Source organism: Cricetulus griseus, chromosome 6, assembly GCF_003668045.3.
Source record: "Cricetulus griseus strain 17A/GY chromosome 6, alternate assembly CriGri-PICRH-1.0, whole genome shotgun sequence".
NCBI lineage: Eukaryota > Metazoa > Chordata > Mammalia > Rodentia > Cricetidae > Cricetulus > Cricetulus griseus.
The window spans coordinates 92,362,395-92,385,185 of record NC_048599.1 but is presented as its reverse complement, the minus strand read 5'-3'; the positions used below and the strand labels follow the sequence as shown (position 1 = coordinate 92,385,185).

Genomic DNA, 22,791 nt, shown 5'->3' with positions numbered 1-22,791 from the left:
TCCTGTGTTGAAAGTGACCAAAGAATCAGTAGTTCATCATCCAGTACCTCCTGTGTTGAAAGTGACCAAAGAATCAGTAGTTCATCATCCAGTACCTCCTGTGTTGAAAGTGACCAAAGAATCAGTAGTTCATCATCCAGTACCTCCTGTGTTGAAAGTGACCAAAGAATCAGTAGTTCATCATCCAGTACCTCCTGTGTTAAAAGTGACCAAAGAATCAGAAGTTCATCCAGTACTTCCTGTGTTGAAAGCGACCAAAGAATCTGAAGTTCATCCAGTACCTCCTGTGTTGAAAGCGACCAAAGAATCAGAAGTTCATCCAGTACCTCCTGTGTTAAAAGTGACCAAAGAATCAGAAGTTCATCCAGTACTTCCTGTGTTGAAAGCAACCAAATTATCAGAAGTTCATCCAGTACTTCCTGTGTTGAAAGCAACCAAATTATCAGAAATTCATAGAGTACCTCCTGTGTTGAAAGCAACCAAAGAATCAGAGGTTCATACAGTACCTCCTGTGTTGAAAGAAGCAGTTACAGGTGAACCAGCATCCAGCATGACTATTGAAAATGTGGATAAATTGCCACCTACACAAAAAGCCACTGAACAACCCTCTTTCCACAAGATCCCCTCCCTCCATAGAATGCCATCAATTGAAAAATCAGTTGTCAATAAAATTGTTCACTCTTGTGTTTGCAATGTTTTAAAGGAATGTACATCTCAAGAGTCTGTTTGCAAGAATATCAACAGTAATGGGGAAAATCTAGCAAAAAGGCTAACTAGCACAGTGATAAGTGAAATTTTTCAACATCAGCTTAACTTGATGTTTTCTGATGAGATACCAGCTTCAGCATGTGTGCCTCTGGAATCAAAAGATGTTGAGAAAAAGGTCCAAAAGGCTGTGGAAACAGCCAGTAAAGAATGTCAAACTTCATCTCCATATACTATAAAGTTGCCTTTCAAATTTTTAGATGATGTTATTTCTGCTCTTTTGGCAAAAGTATTTTCAAAACTATCTAATGTCAAAACGAAAATATCTCAACAAACTCCTTTGACACAACTTGACTTCCTTCAAATGAAGTTAGTAAATACAGTTGCAGCAGAGATTGCCAAAAATGAGGATATGATTATACAGTATGTAGAATCCTTGCATCCAAATGATGATGAAATTATTCAACTGGTGGTTCAGACCATTTATAATAATCTTTTGCCACAGTTTGGAACACAGGAAACCATACAAAATTGTATAGCTAGTGGATGCAGACTACTTTCAAAAACAATAGTGGATTTAGTTCTAAGAGAAGTGGCTGGCAATCAGTTACAGAACTATTTTGGTGGTGAGTTGACTCCATATCAGTGTGCAGAAGTTGACAATGTTGTTGAAAATATCCTCACTAATGTTGCCTTAACTACTTCACCACAGCCACCACATCCTCGTAAACTATCTTATCACGTAATAGAAGCAATTTCTGTAAAGTTCTTATCAAAGCTTTTATCCGTGTTTCCAACAGTGCATACAGTAAAAACTAAATCTCCGGAAACTGAAATGCAAAAAATAAGCTCAAAAATATTAAAGTCAATCCAAGAATGTATGTCAAAAAGTAAGATCAAAGTTGTAAAACCTGCCAAGGAATTGGAACCCGAGCCTTTAGCTGATGATGCAACTATTGAAAAAGTAGCCAATTCTGTTTATGCCAATCTTTTAAAACACTCAGGCTCTCCTGCGTCTGTATTTGAAGATTTAATGGGTAAGAACAATGTCCTTCCTGACATAATAGGTTCGTTAATGGTAAAGGAGATTTCCAATTCAGAATTTCAAGCTCAAGCAGAAGAAGAACTTTCAAGTTCTGAAATAGCTCTAGAAGCTGTCAAAATTATGGAAAAGGTGGTGAAAATTATTGATGAACTTAAATCAAAGGAAAAATCTTCATCCATAAAAGATTTGATATTAGACTCCAGAGTTTTGGAGGAAGCTTTGGCCTTGTTTTTGGCTAAACTAGTAAAGAAGCCTGGTCCTGAGAGCAAAGACACAGACAATTTAACAAAGCCTGAGTTAAATAAAATTGCATCTCAGTTAACAAAATCTGTAACAGCTGAAATTTCCAGAAGTAACATAAGTCTTGTGGATTCTGATCCTGAAGAACAACCTTTAGATCCAGAAAACATTGAAAAAATTTCTCAGGTTATTGATTCTGTTTATAGTAATATAATAAAACAGTCTGGAGACGATAATGAACTCTATGATATGAAAGGTACAAAGAAATTATTCCCTAAGAAAGTGGCTAGCTTAATTGTCAATGGAGTTTCAAATGTTCCATCATGTAGAGTTATCACAAAGAGTTCTGATGCTGGTGTCTTTGGAGATCTAGACACAAATCGAATCATTGAAAAGGCACAAAAGCATGCTGCACGAATGAACTCTGACTCCGACAAAGAGTTGGATGATGTAGTAGAAGATGAACTTCCGGTTAGAATAATTCCACATATCGGGAATAAACCATTGAAAATAGATCCAAATATCATCGCAGAACACTTAGCAGTTATTTCTATGAAGACTCAGCCTCTGGAAACACTTAAGATGGACTGTTTAAAGAGAACTGGATATAGTATAGCGGAGCTGAGAAGAGCTTCCATAAGTGGAAAAGGTCACTCTTCCACAGAGGTGTGTGAAATGGGAACGAGACAGAAAGAAAGACGCATCTCATTGGATAGGACGGGACGACTAGATGTGAAACCCTTAGAGGTAAGTTTCGCAGCAATGGAGAAAATCGGCCAACAGTAAGCCAGTTCAATGATTTCCTTCCTTTCTCGATACATAGAAAGATATGCTTGTTATTTTGCCAGATGAAGAGGGAATTGGTTACAACAGTTCTCTACTGTCAGGATTTTCAAGGACTTGCCATATCATTTCCATATTTCACACTAGAGGCCTAAGGCTAGTTTTTATAAGACAATCCACTAAAACTATTTTTCTTTGAAGCAGGGAAATGTAAGTACGGAGTCTTATTAAAACTAGAATGACTGGAATGTAATTTTATTTAGAAATTTTTAAGAACATGTATTAAAAGTCATCTACTTACGGCAGTGCAGTACTATTTTTCTTTTATTATTTTTATTAAAAATTTTTCATGTTGTGTATTTTATTCATATTCCTGCCGCAAGTGCTCTTGTATCAATTTGACCTCCTTACTCACTCTACTTTATACTCTTCCTTCTTTCCTTCCTTCCTTCCTTCCTTCCTTCCTTTCTTTCTCCCTTTCTTTCTTTCTCCCTTTCTTTCTTTCTCCCTTTCTTTTTTTCTCCCTTTCTTTCTTTCTCAAAAAAGAAAACAACCCCCCCCAAAAGAAACAGAAAGGAAATCATAAAACAAAACATACTAAAAAACAAACAAACAAAAACATGCAAAAGTACCTAGAGTTCAGTAATTAGGCCAATTACGCCTAGGCATGAGGCCTGCCCTGGGGTATGAGTGACATACATTCTTTTAGAGAAAACAGATTTTCCCTTTCCCTATCAATTGCAAATAACTTCTTGTTCAGGAGTGATACTCTGTATCCACTTCCTCTTCTCACAGTTGGGATTTTGTTTGATTTGAACTTGTGCATGCTGTCACACTCTCAGTGAATTCATATGTCTAACAGACATGCTGGGTTATATCTAAAAGATACCATTTTCTTGCAACCATCTACCACCTGTGACCCTTAACAGTCTTTTCATCTCCTCTTCTTCTTAGATACCTGAGCCTTAAGGGTAGAGGTTTGCTAAAGACATCACTTTTAAGGCTGAGTGCTACAAAGTCTCTTAGTTTCTGCACATTTTCTAGTTGTGGATCTCTATGTTAATTACCAAGAGGATTATCCTCTGATGAGTGAGGCACTGATGATCAATATGTCATGAGAAATTATTGAATTGTTGTATTCTTTTATCAGAGTAATGGTAACTGGATTTCCCCTAGACCAATGATCTCTGTAATCTCAGATCATTAGTCACTTGAGCAGTGTCAGATATGGGTTCTATCTCATTTGACTGAGTTTATATCCAGTCAAAATTGATTAATTACTGCCATAATGGTTGTGCCACTACTACAACAGTATGTCTTACAGTCAGGTCACTGTTGCATGCTTCATGATTTGTAGCTGGATGATATTAACAGCTACTTTTCTCCCCCAGTAGCATTCAAATTGTCTTTCTGTATCAGGAAAGCTAGTCACTAGGGGTGAAGCTTCTAGTTAGACACCAGGTCTATTTCACTGTGTTTGAAGACATAAGCATGTGACGTATAGAGCAGTAACATTTTACTGTCAAGTAACAGAGGGGGTAATTTATCGATAGCCTGTAATGCTAGAGGGGTTCTATAGGATTCCTTTGCTCAGCAGATCAATAAAATGGAACACATTCCTAGCATGGGGATTCTTTTGAATTCTTCACATTGACTGTGTGCATTTTGGACAGATTTTTGTTTTTATGGTTTATACTTTGTGCCATGGCCTTGACACAAGTATAAAACTATGTTCTCTGGAGAATAAATATTTCAATTTTTTTCCCAGAATGGTTCTGAAAATTACTGAATTAAGTCTTAAGGCTGGTGATTGATTGATTGATTGATTGATTGTTGAGTTACTGACCAGGTCATTGTTTAGCCCTGGCCAAGCTGGAACTCATTACAAAGGCTGGTAATACTTAGCTGTTTCTCCCAAAATAAAACATTCTGTTTTAGACAGGGGCCTACTAAAACTCAATAAATACAACTTACAAGTCTCAGGAAGTTCCTAAGGCACATAAGATTCCCAAAATTTTCCTAAAGGTCATTTTAGCAGTAATAACTACTAGAAAGTGGAAAGTTGCCTGGAAATTATACAGAGTGCTCAATGGATGCAATTTTAGTGAGACATCATTCATGCTGGGTTGGAATTTTTACTGATAAAGCTATCTTTGAGTCATCTACCCTTCCCTACTTAATCTTTCATCCATATTCCTTTAAGTAACCCCAATAAACTCACTGGTTTCAAAAATACTAGTGCTAGAGTTGGATAAAATTGTTTTTTTTTTGTTGTTGTTCTTTGTTTTTCAGTCTATCCTTGAGTTCTGTCTGAAATGAACAGATATTTGTTCATGTATCCCCAGAAAAAGTTACCCTGGGCTCTCTCTATCTCCCTCTTAGAATCATTCCTCTGCCTGTTGGTGCTAGAATTGCAGATATTTATGTTTTCATACTAAGATAATTAAAATTATTGTGAACTTACATTCCTCTAGTCTGTTTTGTTCTTTTCTAAAGAACATATGATGGTCCTTTACAGTATTAAAATTTCTTCTCCTTTGAGTTCCCATTGTTACATTAGCATATATTTTGTGTAGTATTCATTATACATAAGCAATTCCTTGAGAGTAAAATTTCTATGAGCATCCTTTAATAATAATACTAAAATAATGTTTAATTATCTATAGGACAATCTATAACAATTTTTCCTGGTTACTACTTTTATTCATAGCACAGTAAGTTTTTAAAAACATCTACCATTTTAAATGGAGAAAAATCCATTTGACAATAACAATAGTAGTAGTAATAACAACAATAACAATAAACAACCAGCAGCCATGTAGAATTCAAAGCACAGAAATCTTACATGCCAATCAAATTATGACCATGTCTTTTGTCAACAGAGACAGAAAAAAAAATCCTGTGGGTCAGGTACTTTAGGTACTTGGCTTTATCTGATGGCTTAATATTCTGCTAGAGATACCATACTTTTCACATAATACAACATACTTAAACAGTCTGAAGTAACAAATCCCCAAATTGTATTGCATATATTTTAAATTTCTAACCTTATTTTTTTACATATAATAGATAAAGTTGATTGTTTTGTATTTTTCAAGAGTGGCTGCTAAATACATTATTTCCACAGAAGATATCTTCTTCTTCTTTTTTTTTTTTTAAAGATTTTATTTATGTATTATGTATACAGTCTTCTGCCCGAATGCCAACAGAGGGCACCAGATCTTGTTCAAGGTGGTTGTGAGCCACCATGTGGTTACTGGGAATTGAACTCAGGACATATGGAAGAACAGTCAGTGCTCTTAACCACTGAGCCATCTCTCCAGTCCTAGAAGATATCTTTTTAAGACATTGTCACTTGAAAACATGGTTTGGAAACTTGCAAATGAAGGTTGAGTTGAAGATTAATTATAAATTAATTTATAACTTCTGTGATATAAGAAAGGCTACAGAAATGGAGTGATTTGGTTACTGAATATAATTACCTTTTCTTGGATTCTTGTATGTTAAAAATATTAATTGTTATTTGAGTAGAATATAAAAAAGAAATGAAGGTTTGCCTAGCTTTGCAAAATACAAAGAATGTGATTATAGCGTAAAAAAATAATCTAATGGTCATAATTTCAATGGGTCATTGATTTTGTAAGTAGAGTTCCTTAAAGTCTTGCCTTTTCTTTGAAAATGAATGCCTAGATTTCTATAAGATTGTTTAAGAACAAAAACCTTTTACATAGTTCTATAACAATTTTTAAGAAAAATTGCAAAAAATAGAAACCAACAAGTTATTTTATAATAAATCATAAAGCTTAAACTATGCTGTTAGACTGAATATTGTGACTAAATTATGATAGTTTAATATCATCTTAATATAAAAATAATTCTAGATACAAACAAGTATTGCTTATGTATTTTATCTATTTCTTTCTTTTAAAATAGTGAAAATATACCACTAAGTATAATTTGAAGTTATTTGCTAGATTGAGTTAGAAATCATTAAAAAAAATAGCTATGGCAGAAAGTAATAGCAGAAAAGATATTGACATGTTTATTTTTAATATTTTTTGTACTTTCAATTCTAGGCTGTTGGCAGGAACTCATTTCAAAATGTAAGAAGGCCTGATATCACCAGAGTAGAGCTTTTGAAAGATATTCATAACAAAAAAGATCTGATTGTTCGGTTAGTAGCTCATGATATTAGTAAAAATGATTTAGAAGGTAGCTTCAGAGAGGACATGGTTTCTGATGAAGAGGAAATTGTTTTAGGAGAGGTTGCTGGACATCAGTGCTTAGGAGAAATATCTGGAGATCATGTTGGAGAAGTTCTGAAACCTTCGGAAACCCAAGTTGTTTCTCCCAAAACAACAACGAGCACAAGCAGCCTGAGAAAGTTCTTAGCACTAAGCAAATGCTGTCACCCCACATCTGGTGAACATATTGAAAGTATAGAAGCAACTGGAAATCAGACAATGGAGCCTAGCAAGACACATGTTAAAAGAGCTGTTGCTGAGCTTGACATGCCCTCTTCCAAAATCTTAGCAGAAGGACCATCTTCTAGTGACAAGTTACAATATAAGGTAGGTGACAAACACAATTCCCAGCATCTTGGAACGGTAGACAATCTTATACATTCTGTTCTGGGATATACCTTGATTATCTAGCAAGGCATGCTAGAGTCATTATCTGCATAAGTCTGTATATATATATTACATGAAACAATTATTTAATGCAAAGAAACCTACAACTACTAGCTGATGGCAAAATGGAAAATAGGCACTGCTTAAGTGAATTTAACCTTATTTGTTACATAAATACTATTTTTTTAGTTATAAATATTTGTTGGATATCCATAGATAACTTTATGTCAATAGGATGGATCCAGATGCCTGGCTAAATTATATGAAAGTTAGAAATCTGTGAAGGGTCAGATTGTTGCATAGCTTGTGTTAATACATAAGTTCAAGCTACAGCATAGTAAATAAACAAATAACAACAAAAGGGAAATCATTATCTGGATCTGTGTTGTTTTAACTAAATCTCAAATGCCCAATTTTTCCAGTAGAGACTCAAGAGCCAAATGTTGGGGTAGAATCCTGCTAGCTCAGAGAGGCAGAGAAAACACCTGACTGACCATCCTCCTCCACTGATGTCCTAGAAACAGACATTTTTTTCTATGTCACCTCAAACAAAAGAATCTCATCCTCAATGTCCCTCCCTATGAGTCTATCCATCCTTCTGATTCCTTCTTACTCTGTATGGTTTAATGCTATCTTCACTTCCTATCATCTGGTTGCTTTCTCTGCTTCTTGACCTAAGGTTGATTTTATTTAATCCTGTTTACAATATTCAAGCAGAAAGCTCTTGGATTAAAGCTGTGTGCTAGGCCTGAGCCACACCACCCTTACTCTATAAATTCAATACTTAAGTGGTGTATTTATTTTAAAAATCACAAAGGACATGTACTTTGAATTTTAGCCTGCCCTTTGTCACTTTTAAATTTTAATCACTGTAATTCTTAAATGCCTGCCTTTCCCTCCCAAGTGCTAGGATTAAAGGTGTAAACCACTGCCTGGCTATGGATTCCTTAGAATAGTTATTCATTCTTTTTTTTTTTTTTTTGGTTTTTCCAGACAGGGTTTCTCTGTGGCTTTAGAGGCTGTCCTAGATCTAACTCTTGTAGACCAGGCTGGTCTCGAACTCACAGAGATCCGCCTGCCTCTGCCTCCCTAGTGCTGGGATTAAAGGCATGAGTGCGCCACCAACGCCTGTCTAGAATAGTTATTCTTATAGGGTTGTCCTAGTTTAATTTGGTTCCCCATTTTCCCTTATTGTTTAATGTTAGGGGTAAATTTTCAAGTTGTTCCAATGTGTAATCTACCATTCTGGCTGATTTATTCTGAATTTGTTACCTGGCAAATTTTAATATTCTAGTCTTAATTAAACATGATGCAAATTTATCCACTATTTAATTATTTTTGGATGTTTTGGCTATCTTTCCTGTATGAGCTACATAAAATTTGATATCCTTGCTAAATTTTGCTAGGTTATACCATTTCTATTTATGCCTCCCATGACAGAATAACTTTGCCATTTATCTGCCACTTAGTGGTTTTCCATTTTGATGACCATATAGCTATACCATTGAACACACACCATGAATTGCGGATATAGAGATTTTCCTTTTGCTTTCCAAGTTGTTTGTCTTGTAGCCAATAGTGCTGCACTGATTTTATGGTTCCTTCCTCAGTTTGGCCATTCCATCCCTGGTTTATAGGCTTGCCACTTTCATTAGTTTTGGTTTCATTTGTGGTTGATGAACTATCAGTAAACCATGCCTTAGCCAAATGTGACCATTCTTTTGGTCCCAAAGTTCAATATATGGCTCTTTTAGGGGGGAAGTAAGTTGTTTAAGGATGGGGACTGTAGGCAACTTGAGCAATTTCCTCAGTGCAGGAAGGAACATACTCCATTTGCTCCCATATTCTAGTCATGAAGAAATTCAGATAGTTTCAATATAATATATTTCCTTCTAAGCCTGTGAAGGACTCTGCCTTTGAACCGATCCAATCCATCATGATAAGGGTGCTCTTATGACCATAAAGTGGTTGGCAATGACTGAGTATAAGGTTCTCCATTCTCAAAGATAATATTTAGTCTCTATATATGAAAAGTGTTTTTAATAGAAGCCAACAGGCCAAAGTTAATGGACTCCTTGCTTTATGAAGAGTCCCCAATTGCCAATTTACCAATAACTATGTTATCCATCTTTCGGGTATCAACTGGTTCAATATTGTTCAGGGTTGCATACACAGAGAACAGCGTACTGGCAGAGTTACAAAACTGCTCTTAGTTGCCTTTATATTAACCAAATAGTGGGGTTTATATAATATTCTGTAAATATGGTATGTGATTTCTATAATGTATAAACATAACAGCTAGATGCTGTATCTGAGGTTTTTTTCCCTGGGTGGTGGGATTAAAGGTATGTGCCACCACAGCTTTGTTCATTATAACTATAATTTAGATTTAAAAACTAATTTATAGTGTCTCTGCTGGGATGAAAGGCATGGGCTACAACTGTCCTGACCAATATTTTATCTTAGCTCCAAATTACTCCAACTTTTAGAGATTTAGAAAACATGTTTGAACTATAGTTACCCTTTGAATTTATTTAAAACTTTTTAAATCCCTTAACTGTGTTTTAAATTCCAAACAACAAAAATATCCTTTTTATTTAAGAATAAACTTCAAAAGCTGATATCTAAGATGGCATGGGCCATGTGGTAATTTACAGTTCAATATTATAACATGGAATCAAGACATACACATGGTTTAAGAATCCTACTTTTCATTCCATACTCATAAGGCAAATGTGTGCCTTTGATAAAGTATCATTAAAACACTACATTCTTTTTGGTTTTATTTGTTCATGCCTGATCAAATGAAAGGCATTTGTTATAAGTTAGTTTTTCTTGAATGGCCAAGCTATCTGATGAACTATCACCTCTCCTATTTTAGGAGGTCTTTCTTGTTCAAATCTAATCTTTAGCAATCTTGATGGTATCCATCACTTTTATTCTCATGTGGAAACAAAGGCACAATCTCTTCCCCAATTTAACACATATCTATCTCTGTTTCCATTCTGAGGTCTACACAACATTAAAATATACAGACTGATTTAATTCAGCAGGGTTTTCTACTATCCAGCGTCTCTGCAGCCATTGTTCCTTTTTCATTAACAGAAAAAATAACTTAAAGTTATTTAAGCACTCTATAATCTATCTTTGGGAAATATGTATTATTCCTTTCTGCTTGTTAAACATATCTTTTAAAGTATGACTGGATCTTTCTATACCTGCTTATCCTATAGGATTTTGTGGTATACCTGTAATATGCTTTATGTTATAATATGCAAAAAATATTTTCACTAGAGACTCATGCTGCAGTTTTGTCAGTATTAATTTGTACAGGTGTCCCCATAATAGGCCTAACTTCTAATAAATGTGTAATTACAGAACCAGCATCTTTGGAACTTAAATGTAGTTGCTCACTGAAATTCTGAATATGCATCCATGGCATTGGTCACGAAAAATTTTCCAAAGTCTGTGAGATGAAACACATTCATTTGCCAAGTTTCATTTCTTTGGGTATCTTTTGGGTTACTTCCTGCAAGCAATGAAGTTTGGTTATAAAAAGAACAAGTAGGATATTGTCTTATAATTTCCTTGGCTTGTTACCAAATGATAGAAAACTTTTTCTTCAAACATTTAACATGGTGTTTCTTATGAAATTTGAGGGTTTCTAGTGCATTTCATATTAATAGCTGATCAATTTCGTCATTACCTTGTTCTAATGCACCTGGTAGACCCCTATGGGATCTGATAGGTGTTATAAACAATGGATGATTTCTCCAATTACTTGCTGTAGTTGAATAAATAGTGAAGTTAATTCTGAACAATCCAGAAAGAGTTTAATGGTTTCAATATGTAAAACAATGATTTCTGCATATTGAGAATCAGTAACTAGAGATTTGGGAAAATTTAATAGTACCATGAAAATGTCATACAGCTCTGAATCCTAAGGGCACTGAGTCACATTACTTATTTTTCCTTATAAAATGCCCTTCCTAATTTATTTGCATCAGTATAGAATGTAGGTGTTCCAGAAATTGGTATCTCTCTTATTATATGAGGAAGAATCCAATTAGTTCTTTTTATAAACTGATGTCTCTTGCTTTTGTGATATTTGTTGCTAACCTCTTCCCCATTTGTAACATGAGTTCTAATAAGTCTTAATAACAAGAGCCTGAAATCAGATATAGGGGAAAATGCTGAGACATCAGAGAGAAGAAGAAACAAAAAGTCACCTTTACCTTACTAACTTCCCAGCAGAAAAGAATAAGTTCCTCTTTCCTCCTGCCCATATCCCTGTCTCTGCCCAGACATCTCACGTACTCTCTGTGTGTACAGACCTGCAGACCAATATAGTTAGATAGTGGCAAGCTCCAACCTCTGATTTTCAAACATGCTTTATTTGTACAAATAAGATCTCACCACATATTTCCCTTTAGTCTAAAAATAAAAAAGTTAAAACTAATATAAGAAAAACTATATACAATAAGTACAACAACTGTATGCAATATATACAAGCAATAAATATATCAACAATGTCTAGTCCATTAGCATTTAACAAATTCAGAGAAAATACTCCATTATCTATCATATATTGGTGAGGCCAAAGTCTTGTACCTAATTTACTTTCTATTCTAATTTGAATTATCAAATTATCTTTTAATGTCTCTCAACATTTTACACTTTACATACCTTATTATTATTTTTTAATTTTTTATAATTAATTTTTTTAGTTCAAATTAGGAACAAGCTTGCTTCACATGTCAATTCCTTCTCCCTCCCCTCCCCCCAACCCTCCCCCACAACCACACACCTGCCCCACACCCCATCCATCCTCCACTCCCCAGGCAGGGTTGGGCCCTTGACAGGGCTCCCCAAAATCCACCACATCATCCTGGCCGGACCTAGGCCCTCCTCCATGTGTCCAGGCCAAGAGTGCATCCCTTCACATGGGATGGGCTTTCAAAGTCCCTTCTTACACCAGGGAAAAAAAAAAAACTAATCCACTACCAGCGGTCCCCTAGAGTGCGGAGGCCTTCTCATTGACATCCATGTTCAGGGGTCTGATTCAGTCCTATGCTGGCCTCCCAGACAGCAGTCTGGGGTCCATGTGCTCCCCTTGTTCAGGCCAGCTGATTCTGTTGTTTTTCACCAACCTGGTACCGACCTGTTTGATCTTCATTCCTCCCTCTCTGCAACTAGGTTCCAGAGTTCAGTTCAGTGTATATCTGTGGATGTTTGCTTCTGCTTCCATCAGCCACTGGATGAGGGCTCTAGGAAGGCATGAAAAGTAGTCATCAGTGTCATTATAGGGGAAGGGAATTTAGGCTATCCTCTCCACCATTGCCTAGAATGTCAGTTGGTGTCATCCTTGTAGAGCTCTGGAAATCTCCCTAGTGCCAGATTTCTCCACGGACCTAAAAGGGCTCCCTCTGATATGGTATCTCTCATCCTGCTCTCCTCTATTCTTCCCCCACCTCAACACTTCTGGTCCTCCATTTCCTCCTCTCCCATCCTCTTATCCTCCTCTCATTCTGGCAGCTCCCTGTCCCCTACCCTCATGCTCCCAATTAGCTCAGGAGATCCTGCCCCTTCCCATTCTCTGGGGTCCATGCATTTTTCTCTTAGAGTTCCTCTTGTTTGCTAGTTTCTTTGGTGAAGAGGGCTGTAGAGCTTTAGTAATGTTTCTTTTACAAATGTGGGTGCCTTCATATTTGGGGCATAGATGTTTAGTATTGAGACTTCATCTTGATGGACATTTCCTGTGATGAGTATGAAATGCCCTTCTTCATCTCTTTTGATTGATTTTAATTTAAAGTCTAATTTGTTAGATATTAGTATTGCTACACCAGCTTGTTTCTTGGTTCCATTTGATTGGAAAATCTTTTCCCAACCCTTTACTCTGAGGTAATGCCTGTCTCTGGAGTTGAGGTGTGTTTCTTGTATAGAGCAGAAGGATGGATTCTGTCTTGGTATCCATTCTGTTAACCTGTATCTTTTTATAAGCAGTTAAGTCCATTGACATTGAGGGATATTAATGTCCATTGATTGTTGGTTCTTGTTTGTTTTGGATTTGTTGGTGGTGGTATCATTGTGTGTGGATTTCACCCTCTGGTTTCTTTTCCTGTTTGGTAAAGTTGGATTACCTATTACCTATTTTTTTGTGAGTGTAGTTATCTTCATTGGGTTGGAGTTTTCCTTCTAGGACTTTCTGTAGTGCTGGATTTGTGGATATGTATTGTTTAAATCTGGTTTTGTCATGGAATATCTTGTTTTCTCCATCTATAATGATTGAAAGCTTTGCTGGGTACAGTAGTCTGGGTTGGCATCCATGTTCCCTTAGTGTTTGTAGGACATCTGTCCAGGACCTTCTGGCTTTCAAAGTTTCCATTGAGAAGTCAGGTGTGATTCTGATAGGTCTGCCTTTATATGTTACTTGACCTTTTTCCTTTGCTGCTCTTAATATTTTCTCTTTATTCTGTAATTTTGGTGTTTTTATTATTATGTGGCGAGGGGAGTTCTTTTTTGGTCCAGTCTATTTGGTGTTCTGTAAGCTTCTTGTACTTTCATAGGCATGTCCTTCTGTAGGTTGAGGAAGTTTTCTTCTGTGATTCTGTTGAATATGTTTTCTGTACCATTGAGCTGTATTTCTTCACCTTCTTCTATACCTATTATTCTTAGGTTTGGCATTTTCACTGTGTCTCATATTTCTTGGATATTTTGTGTTAGAGATTTGTTGGACTTGAGATTTTACTTGGTCGATGACTGTATACCCTCTTGTGAGTCTTCAACAACTGAGATTCTCTCTTCCATCTCTTGCATTCTATTGGTTATACTCACATCCTTAGATCCTGATCGTTTATCCAGCCTTTGTGTTTCCAGCATCCCCTCATTCTGTGTTTATTTTTGTTTCTATTTCAGCTTTCATGCCTTGAACTGTTTCCAGTGCTTCCTTCACTTGTTTGGTTGTTTTTTCTTTAGATTCTTTAAGAGAATTACATATTTCTTGCATTTTTTGTTTGTTTTTTCTTCTATTCCTTTAAGAGATTTTCTTGTTTCCTCTTTAAGGGTCTCAAACATCTTCATGAAGTAGATTTTTAGGTCTGTCTGTCTCTTCTTCTTCCTCTGTGTTGTGCTTTTCAGATCTTAATGGTGTGGAGTCCCTAGACTCTGGTGGTGTCATATTGGTCTTTCTGTTGAGTGTGCTCTTATTCTGCCTTCTTCTAATCTCTTCTTCCAGTGGGTGCAGGTGGGGTCTTTCTATCTCCTCTTATCACCCGGTGGTGTGTGTGGGCCAAGACTTCAATGTCTGCAGATATGGATGGTCTGGCCTCTCCTGCTAGTCTCCTCACTCAGGAGAGTTTGGGGCGGCAAAGGGGGAAGTGAGAGTGAGGTATTTCCAGTCTCAAGGAGGTCCTTCCTGTCTGGGCAGGTCCACTCTGTGCTGCTGGGTTTGCTCTCTGCAGCTGCAGGCCCAGAGAGATCCTTGGGGGATGGGGACCTTGGGCAGGTGTAGGGCTCAGGAGATGTCATCGAGGATGGAGGTGGAAGTAAGCCACTTTACATGTCTTTAGTGAGTTTCTTTTTTGAGTCTGGTAAACAATGAAAACTGTCCCTATACTATCTAGTCTTCAGCTCCCTCAGAGACCCAAGAAGAAAATAATATTAACTGAGTAAACAGGAAGTGTGACCTAGCAAGTCTGCCCCCACCCCCCTACCCCGGGGAGAAATGATACTGCCAGCTGCCTGGCAGTTACCCAAGGTTCCTCTGCAACTTTGGGGCATCCATCTTCAGCCTAGAAGCCTTTCAAATCTGACAAACATTTCTGTGAAGCAGGATATTCTTATTGACTGCCCTGTCTTGTCTTGGAGTCACTCTTTTTGGTATACTGTCCAATTTTGACAGCATACTGTCAGCCATTGAGGTAAGGGCACTTTCTTGCCCAGTGGCTTGCCTTTGCCACAAAGAAAGTAAAACTCCGTGTGGAGATTCTTCTATGACCATCATCGACTCTAGTTCCTTCAATGCCCATCATCTTCTCTGAAGTAGATTGGTGCTGCCAGGAGCAGACATGTATCATTGTCATTAAAAAATCTGTTATTAAAACATTTTAATTGACATATTCTGTAGATCTCTGACATGTTTGAAGATAACATGTCAAAATATCTCTGCGTTTGAAACACACCTAATGTGATTACAAGTTCAATTGTAATAGGTGACTAATTACTAACCTACATTTCTGTATTGCCATATTCTGTATGTATATAATATATATATATATATATATATATTTATACAGTTGGTAACAATAAATTTCAACAACTAGAAGTTTGCATTACATTGAGAAATGAGTTAAATAGGTAAAATACCTTGAACCAAATTAGAAACACATATTATGTACAACCTGAATGATCTGTGACTCTTCTTGATAATAGCTTTTAACATTTTTTTCTCAGAACCATCTTTTATTTTATAGATTTTGTATTAGTTTGGAGAAATATTAATCTGTGTTTTCCATTGCTGCTACAAATGACTTCCCCATAAATTCATAGCAATAATAGCCACATAAGGCTTTAATTTTCCTATTTGACTTTCTGGGTCTATACACTTGATGCATCTTGAACTTTGTTTTACTTGCTATAAATTTCCAATTCCTAGAAGCTGAATAGTTACCTCCTGAAGAGGCCAGTCAGGATACCAAGATTTGGAGGAAATTATTGTTACATCTGATCTGTGACTAGGAAAGCTTTAATTTCAAGGTCATTTAATTTTAGTTTTAGTTTCTGATCACTTATAGCACTTTGCCAAAATACTTGTCTTCTGCTCTATCCTGAATTTTTTGTTTTATCTGCTGAAGCTGTTCTATCCTTGATTACATCCAGAGCACTGTTTAAAACAAACAACAAAAAAGGCATTAAATCTTTTAATTGCCCTGTGGATGAGTTTCTCCAATGCTGACAGGGAATTATTGAATCAAATTTGATATAGGGTTCTGGGGGAGTCCCCTTAGGGAATTTCCTGATTGAAAGGGGTTGCCTTGCTTGTCCCTTATTGATCTGAATTTATTGGTTCAATGACAGCATTTCCCACACCTTCAGTATATTCTAGAAGGATGGGGCCTTCTATTTGGATTATCTCTAGAAAAAAGGTTGTTTCTAGGAATGCCTTGTCTACAATCCCTTTTCAAATGACCTTGCTTACCACAGTCAAAACATCTGTCATTTCTCCTATCAGAAAAACATCATAAATATGAGATCCAATATCACTCATATTTCTAATCCATTCATCTATTGGTGCTGATATTGCCTTTAAAGTCCTAATCATCATTTTTGCATTCTGACTCATAATTTTCAAAAGCCGAAAATTCAATTAATACTTATCTGACTTCTGAATTTGATACTATTCTATTTATAGCTGAAGTCAATCTTTTCAAAGAAAAATCAGTGAAGGCTTCTTTTGGGCCTTGTATAATTTTACTAAAGGACTCAACCTTGTACCAAGCATTTAAAGCTGCTAAACAACATAGTACCAAGGTGTGGTCACCAAATAAAATATGCTGCCTTTGCCACTCAGCATATTGACCTTCACCTAGGAACAGATCTTGGGAAATATTAGTACCCCCAGCCCTTTTTGTTGTTCTATGGCCCTAACTTCCTGTTTCCACCATGTTCACCATTGTAACTAAGGACCAACTTCCAATATTCTGAATGCCAAATGTTTCCAGTCTTGAGAAATAATTCTTTTCTGCATTGTCCATGAATTTAATATCTGTTTCATATAGGGTAAATGCATAACATATGAAATGACCACTTCTTAAATCTCAAATCTAATATTTCTATAGGATTCCACTAAACTTGATTATCTATGTATGACTATCATCTACTGGAGGTTCTTATATAGTAACTGGTTAAACTAAGTTTGGTTTACTAACAACCTTGGCTGTTGCTGGTTGTTTTTTGCTCTTTTGGCTCCTTGATTTTGGGGGGCCCACCATCCAGCTCCCAAATAAATTACATTCAGAGGCGTATTCCTAATTATAAATATCTGGCCTTTTCTTGGATTGTTTCTAGCAGACTTTTCTTAATTTAAATCATCCCACTTATCTTTTGTCTCTGGGCTTTTCTCTTGCTTTTACTTCTATGATCTTACTCTTACTCCATGGCTAGCTGTGTAGCTGGGTAGTTGGCCCCTGGAGTGCTCCTCTTGTCATTTTCTCATTGCTTGATCCCCCTTTTATGTTCTTCTTATGTTCTACTATATGTAGTCCCTCTGCCTGCCAGTCCTGCCTATACTTCCTCCTACCTTGCTACTGGCTATTCAGCTCTTTATTAGACCAATCAGGTGTTTTAGGCAGGCAAAATAACACAGCTTCACAGTTAAACAAATGAACATAAAGGAATGCAACACATCTTGCATCATTAAACAAATACCCTCTACAGCATAAATAATGTAACATCTTAAAATAATATTCTACAACACTTGGGTTGTGCTCTTTAATTTCATCATGTAGTGGTACAGTACGTTCTTTTCTATATTGCTCTTTCTGTGTTTGAGTATTTTTCTCATTATCATTGATAAGTCTTTCTAAGGCTTGTATGTTATCAACCCCCTTTTCCTATTTGGCACAAAAAAATTGTGGCTATTCTGGATAAATTATGAATTACCAAACTGACAGTAATTATAACTGTTAATATGCCGATCACAGTTAAGTCATTTATCTTTTCATTTTCTCTTCTGTTTTCAAGCCATCTAAAATGCAGGTCCTAATGCTCCATATTATGATATTTCCCATCCTTAACCTGGGAAAGATTTTTCCTTTTAATATTAATTCTCTCCTTGAGGACTTCCGGGTGTCTTACCAAATCTGATGTCTTTTCAGTTTGTTCACAGCTGGCATGATTTCTCTGTCTCTGGTCATCCCCCACATTGTTCACCAAATTTTAACTAAATTTCAAATGTTCAATTTACCAATAAAGTCTCAAGAGCCAGATGGTGAGGTGAAAGCCTACTAGATCAGAGAGGCAGAGAAAGCACCCGGTGACCTTCCTCCACTGACATCCCAGAAAAAGACTTGTCTTCTACACCATCACAAACAGAAAACCTCAAACTCAATGTTTTTCCCTTCTACTTCCTGTGCATCTCTCTATCTATCACCTGACTCCCTCTTATTCTCTATGGTTTATCCTATCCTTGTCAACTGGTTGTTTGCTTTGCCTCTTGACCTATGGTTAATTTATTTAACTTTGTTTACAATATTCAAGCAGAATGATCTTGGGTTAAAAGTATGTGCTAGGTCTGAACTACACCATAATTAGAAACAGGTTTTTCCAATAAATAATGTAATCTCAGAGTTCACAGTTTAATCAAGTATCCTGCAATGTGTCTGAAACCAGACTTTAACTTAATAGACATGCTACCTTCATGAAATACATAGTGAATGTTTTTCTTACATAGGTTTTGACAACTTTCTTAAATGTAACAAGTTATACACAGTATTTTGAATATCACAGATATATTCACACATTAAACTTCTTAATCATGATGTGGTACTCAATGGTCCTTGGGGTTTTACCCTGTCCAAAAGTCAGAACTAACCACATTTTTGGAAGTCATATAATATGAGATTTCCTAGTGAGACAATTGCCTGAATTAAATGTCCTCACATGGATTTTGTACTGTTATGTTTATGCTAACACAAAAGATGCAGTAAACCACAGAAAATAAACATCTAGTTTCAGTCAAATCAGAAGCACAGGATTTTGCAACAAATATATCAGAGTATGTTAAAATGTCTTATCAGACAAGCTCTTAAGATGTTTAGAGTTGTATTTCCGCTCTTCTATTTAATGTACTAGAGTGTAATTAAAAGGTTTTAAAGTTTAAAAATAGAATGTTATATTCTTCAGTATCTGAACTAGGTTTATGTTTAAAATGTTCAAAATCTAGTATCATAATTTAGAATATCTCCACAGAGCCATTTCAAAAAAAGTACTAAAAGAGACATTTTAATTAGAATGAAAGAGACATCTCTATTTTTACTACTTTAAAAATATTTTTAAGTAATCTATAAAACTATCTTTTCCTTAAAATATTGATTGGAATACAAAAATGGCAATGGAGGAGAAAGTCAAGTTCCTTGTGTGTAATACCTGATCTATAATTTTGCAGAAAGAAGAAAATCTTGCTATCGAACCAACACATTACCTCATACACAGAATTATGAGTACTTCATCATACAACCAAGAAGACCTCATTTCTGGGTACATAAAACTTAATGCAGAACAAATCTGGTAATCTGAGATGAACGAATGGGTGTGTTCGTAAACCTGTAGTTGAACACGAGTGTAGCATCAAGTCCTCCTCACTTCGGATTCTCATTCCTTGACTCCACACCCTAAGTCTTAAGTTTTCTCTTATTATAGTGCTGTTTTTCTCGTTACCTAGTCTCTACATATCTTTTGGACATCTGCTTTCTAATGTATAAATGTTGTAGATCAGATATTTGATAATGTGATAGGGTGCTACTCTCGCTTGTGGTTGCTATTATAACCCAAAGGATAGCCATAGAGTCAGCAGCAGAAAGTGTGCTGTCAGCACAGAAAGATTCCTGCTCAGCTTTGTTAAGTAAGCTAACGGTATATAGTTCTGCCTCACAAAAAGAATACAAAGAAAACATGGAAAAACGTTAAGCTCCAGTGCTCAAATATAAATTTTAAAAGCACAAACTAGCTAAATTAATATAAAAACACAAAAGTTAAAGTATAAATCATTAAATAGAATAAGAAGTATTATTTGTGTGACAATGTGGTCAATATGAATTCAGTACAAGGAATGGAAGATATTTGCAAATTATTCACATATTTACCTATATACAAGGTAAATATCTAAACCACTCCCCATACCTTAAAGTAAAACAACAAAAACAATTTAAAATTCAAATTATTTGAATAGAAAAATCCTCTAAAAAGATGTACAAAAGTACATGACAGGTGCCCCACATCACTAATCACTAAGGAAATGTAAATCAAAATCACAAAAGATGCCATTTTGAAACCATGACAGTCCCTGAAAGAAAAGGGGGGAGAAAAGGAAGCAAGAGAGAGAAAAGAAAATAAGTATTAAGGATGGAGAGAAACTGAAACCTTTATGCACCGATAGTAAGATTATGAAATTGTGAAGTCATTATGAAAAGCAGTGTGGAGCTTTCCTAAAGAATTAGCATGTGACCCAGCAACTGAAAACAGTTACTGCAACAGATATTAGTGATATTAGTGAGGCTGTACCAAGACAAGCGTGATTCACAATAGACAAAAGAGAAAGGCAACCTTTCATTTTTCATCAGTGGTTGAATTCATGAGAAAATGTGTCTTATTCTTTTGAATATTATCTACAATTTAAAGAAAATCCTCACAGAATCCTACACATAAATATGGATGACATTGAACAAATTAGAATAAGTCACAAAATGACAAATACAGTTATGACTCTACTTATCTGGATTATTCAAAAATCCCAAAGATACAAAATAAAATAATGATTTTCTAAAGGAGAATGGGTGTTAGTGTTTAAGCGCAAACATGTCTAGAGGTGGGAGATAGTGGTCTTTGTGCAGTAATGTCAATGTGATTACTGGCACATTATGGTTGTAAATTTTATGTTTATTAACAGTAAATTTAGAAGTGGGGAAAATCAATTTGTAAATCATTCTCAATCAATCTTGAATTTTAGAAGCATGCCATTCTGTTTGCTTCCATGTGGAAAATGGCAGCTTGCTGTTAACAAGCAGCTTCTTCATTTGTTAAATATACTAAAATTGTTTTTTCTTTTATTTTAGTGAAGCAGAAGAGTTTAAACCAGATCTAAAGGCTAAAGCATTGGAAGGTTGGATATTTTTCTTAACTTTTAGAAACTGATGAAAAAGTAACTTTGTTGACTATTTTGATAACTTAATTATTTCCTACTTGGAAAATGCTAGTCATTAACTTGAGAGTGATACTAGTTTATTTTTCCATTAAGTATATCTACTCTTAGGAGGTGACTCATTAGCATTTCACCCAGCTGTTAAAATAAGCCAAATGCTTTCTTTTATATGAATTTAGTCTGATATTATAATTTATTATAATTGTCATGCTAATTTATACCTGGACTAGAACTGGATTTAATTAACTCATTGAAAATGTATGCTTTGCTTGTATCAGAGCATACTTACCTCCACTAAGATGCAAAAGCCCTTTTAAAGACTAAATAGAGTTGTTCACAATAAAATCTGGCTAGCATGAATTGTTTAGTTTTGTTTTTTAAATATCAGCTTATATGAATATCAGTTTACCACATTTTTTGGATGCTTTAGTCCAATATTTTTCAGCTCTCAGGGGGTAAATCTGAATAAATGAAAAACAATATATAGAAGAGGTATCTCAGTCTTTTTTTACTACAACATGTCCTTGAATTTCAAGCCACAAGTTTTTCCTGAGTATTTCTCTGCAACCCACTCAAGCAAACCTCTCAACTGGGGTGTAGACATCATTTTCACTGTTGTTAGCAACAGTTCTATCTGAACACCATCAATAAATTCTAATCTGTATGCATAATGGTAACCATCAGTAAGATTCCTGAGTTCTAAATTGTGAGTTACAAGATCCAGCTAGGAACTACTTAGTGCATTTTTTTTATTTCATTACTGAAGACAGACAAGCAGGAAGTGAAGTCATTAGTGTCCAAGATGTCCAGTTCTTTGTCTAAGAGTTCACACTGAGCCTCATTCCTTGTGGTCAACTTTTGTGTACTATTTTGTTTTGTCTCAGTTTGATGTTTGCATATTTCTTATATTTTTTAGTGATATTGTCACTGACCAAGTCATTTATTCATTGATTCATCTAAAGATTCACCAACCAGTTTTTTTTGTTGTTGTTATAATATTCCTTGTGTAATCAATACAGACAAAGTTTTTTTCTTATGGAATTTACATGTTAACTTGAGTTGAAGAGTCCAATGATCAGAATATAAGACAAATCCAGAGGCTGTTAAGTCCCTTCCAGTTTTACTAATGACTAAATTTCAAGATATTACAATGGTTACAAGACCTTCCATCATTAACTTAAACTACCTCAATTGCGTTTCTTAACTCTTCCTAGGTTTTCCTTGTGGCTTCCTCTACTCCATCCTTAAATCCAAGCCTTTCACTTGGCAAGACTTTTGGAGTTTTCTTTCCCCTTAGTTTACCTTATTCTTCTCTCACCAGTAGACATTTTCCCCCCTCACTTTCCCAAAGAGAACTCTTGTGATCACAGACACTGAAAAGTGAAATGAATTGCCTTCTGTGATCTTAAGTAGGCCACATCATTGCTTCCTTTTTCTTTCCCGAAGTTGTCTTAAAGATCATGTATTTTAAT

At 35.7% G+C, this 22,791-nt stretch overlaps 1 protein-coding gene across 1 annotated transcript in view; it reads left to right on the top strand.

Moving 5' to 3' along the window:
- Fsip2 (fibrous sheath interacting protein 2) overlaps nucleotides 1-22,791 on the top strand; it is a 78,485-nt gene that overhangs the window by 50,368 nt on the left and 5,326 nt on the right. Inside the window, exons 18-21 of the mRNA XM_035447065.1 lie at nucleotides 494-2,737; nucleotides 6,850-7,344; nucleotides 19,568-19,659; nucleotides 21,234-21,280. Coding sequence (XP_035302956.1) covers nucleotides 494-2,737; nucleotides 6,850-7,344; nucleotides 19,568-19,659; nucleotides 21,234-21,280 — 2,878 coding nt within the window. The remainder of the gene's footprint in view (nucleotides 1-493; nucleotides 2,738-6,849; nucleotides 7,345-19,567; nucleotides 19,660-21,233; nucleotides 21,281-22,791) is intronic.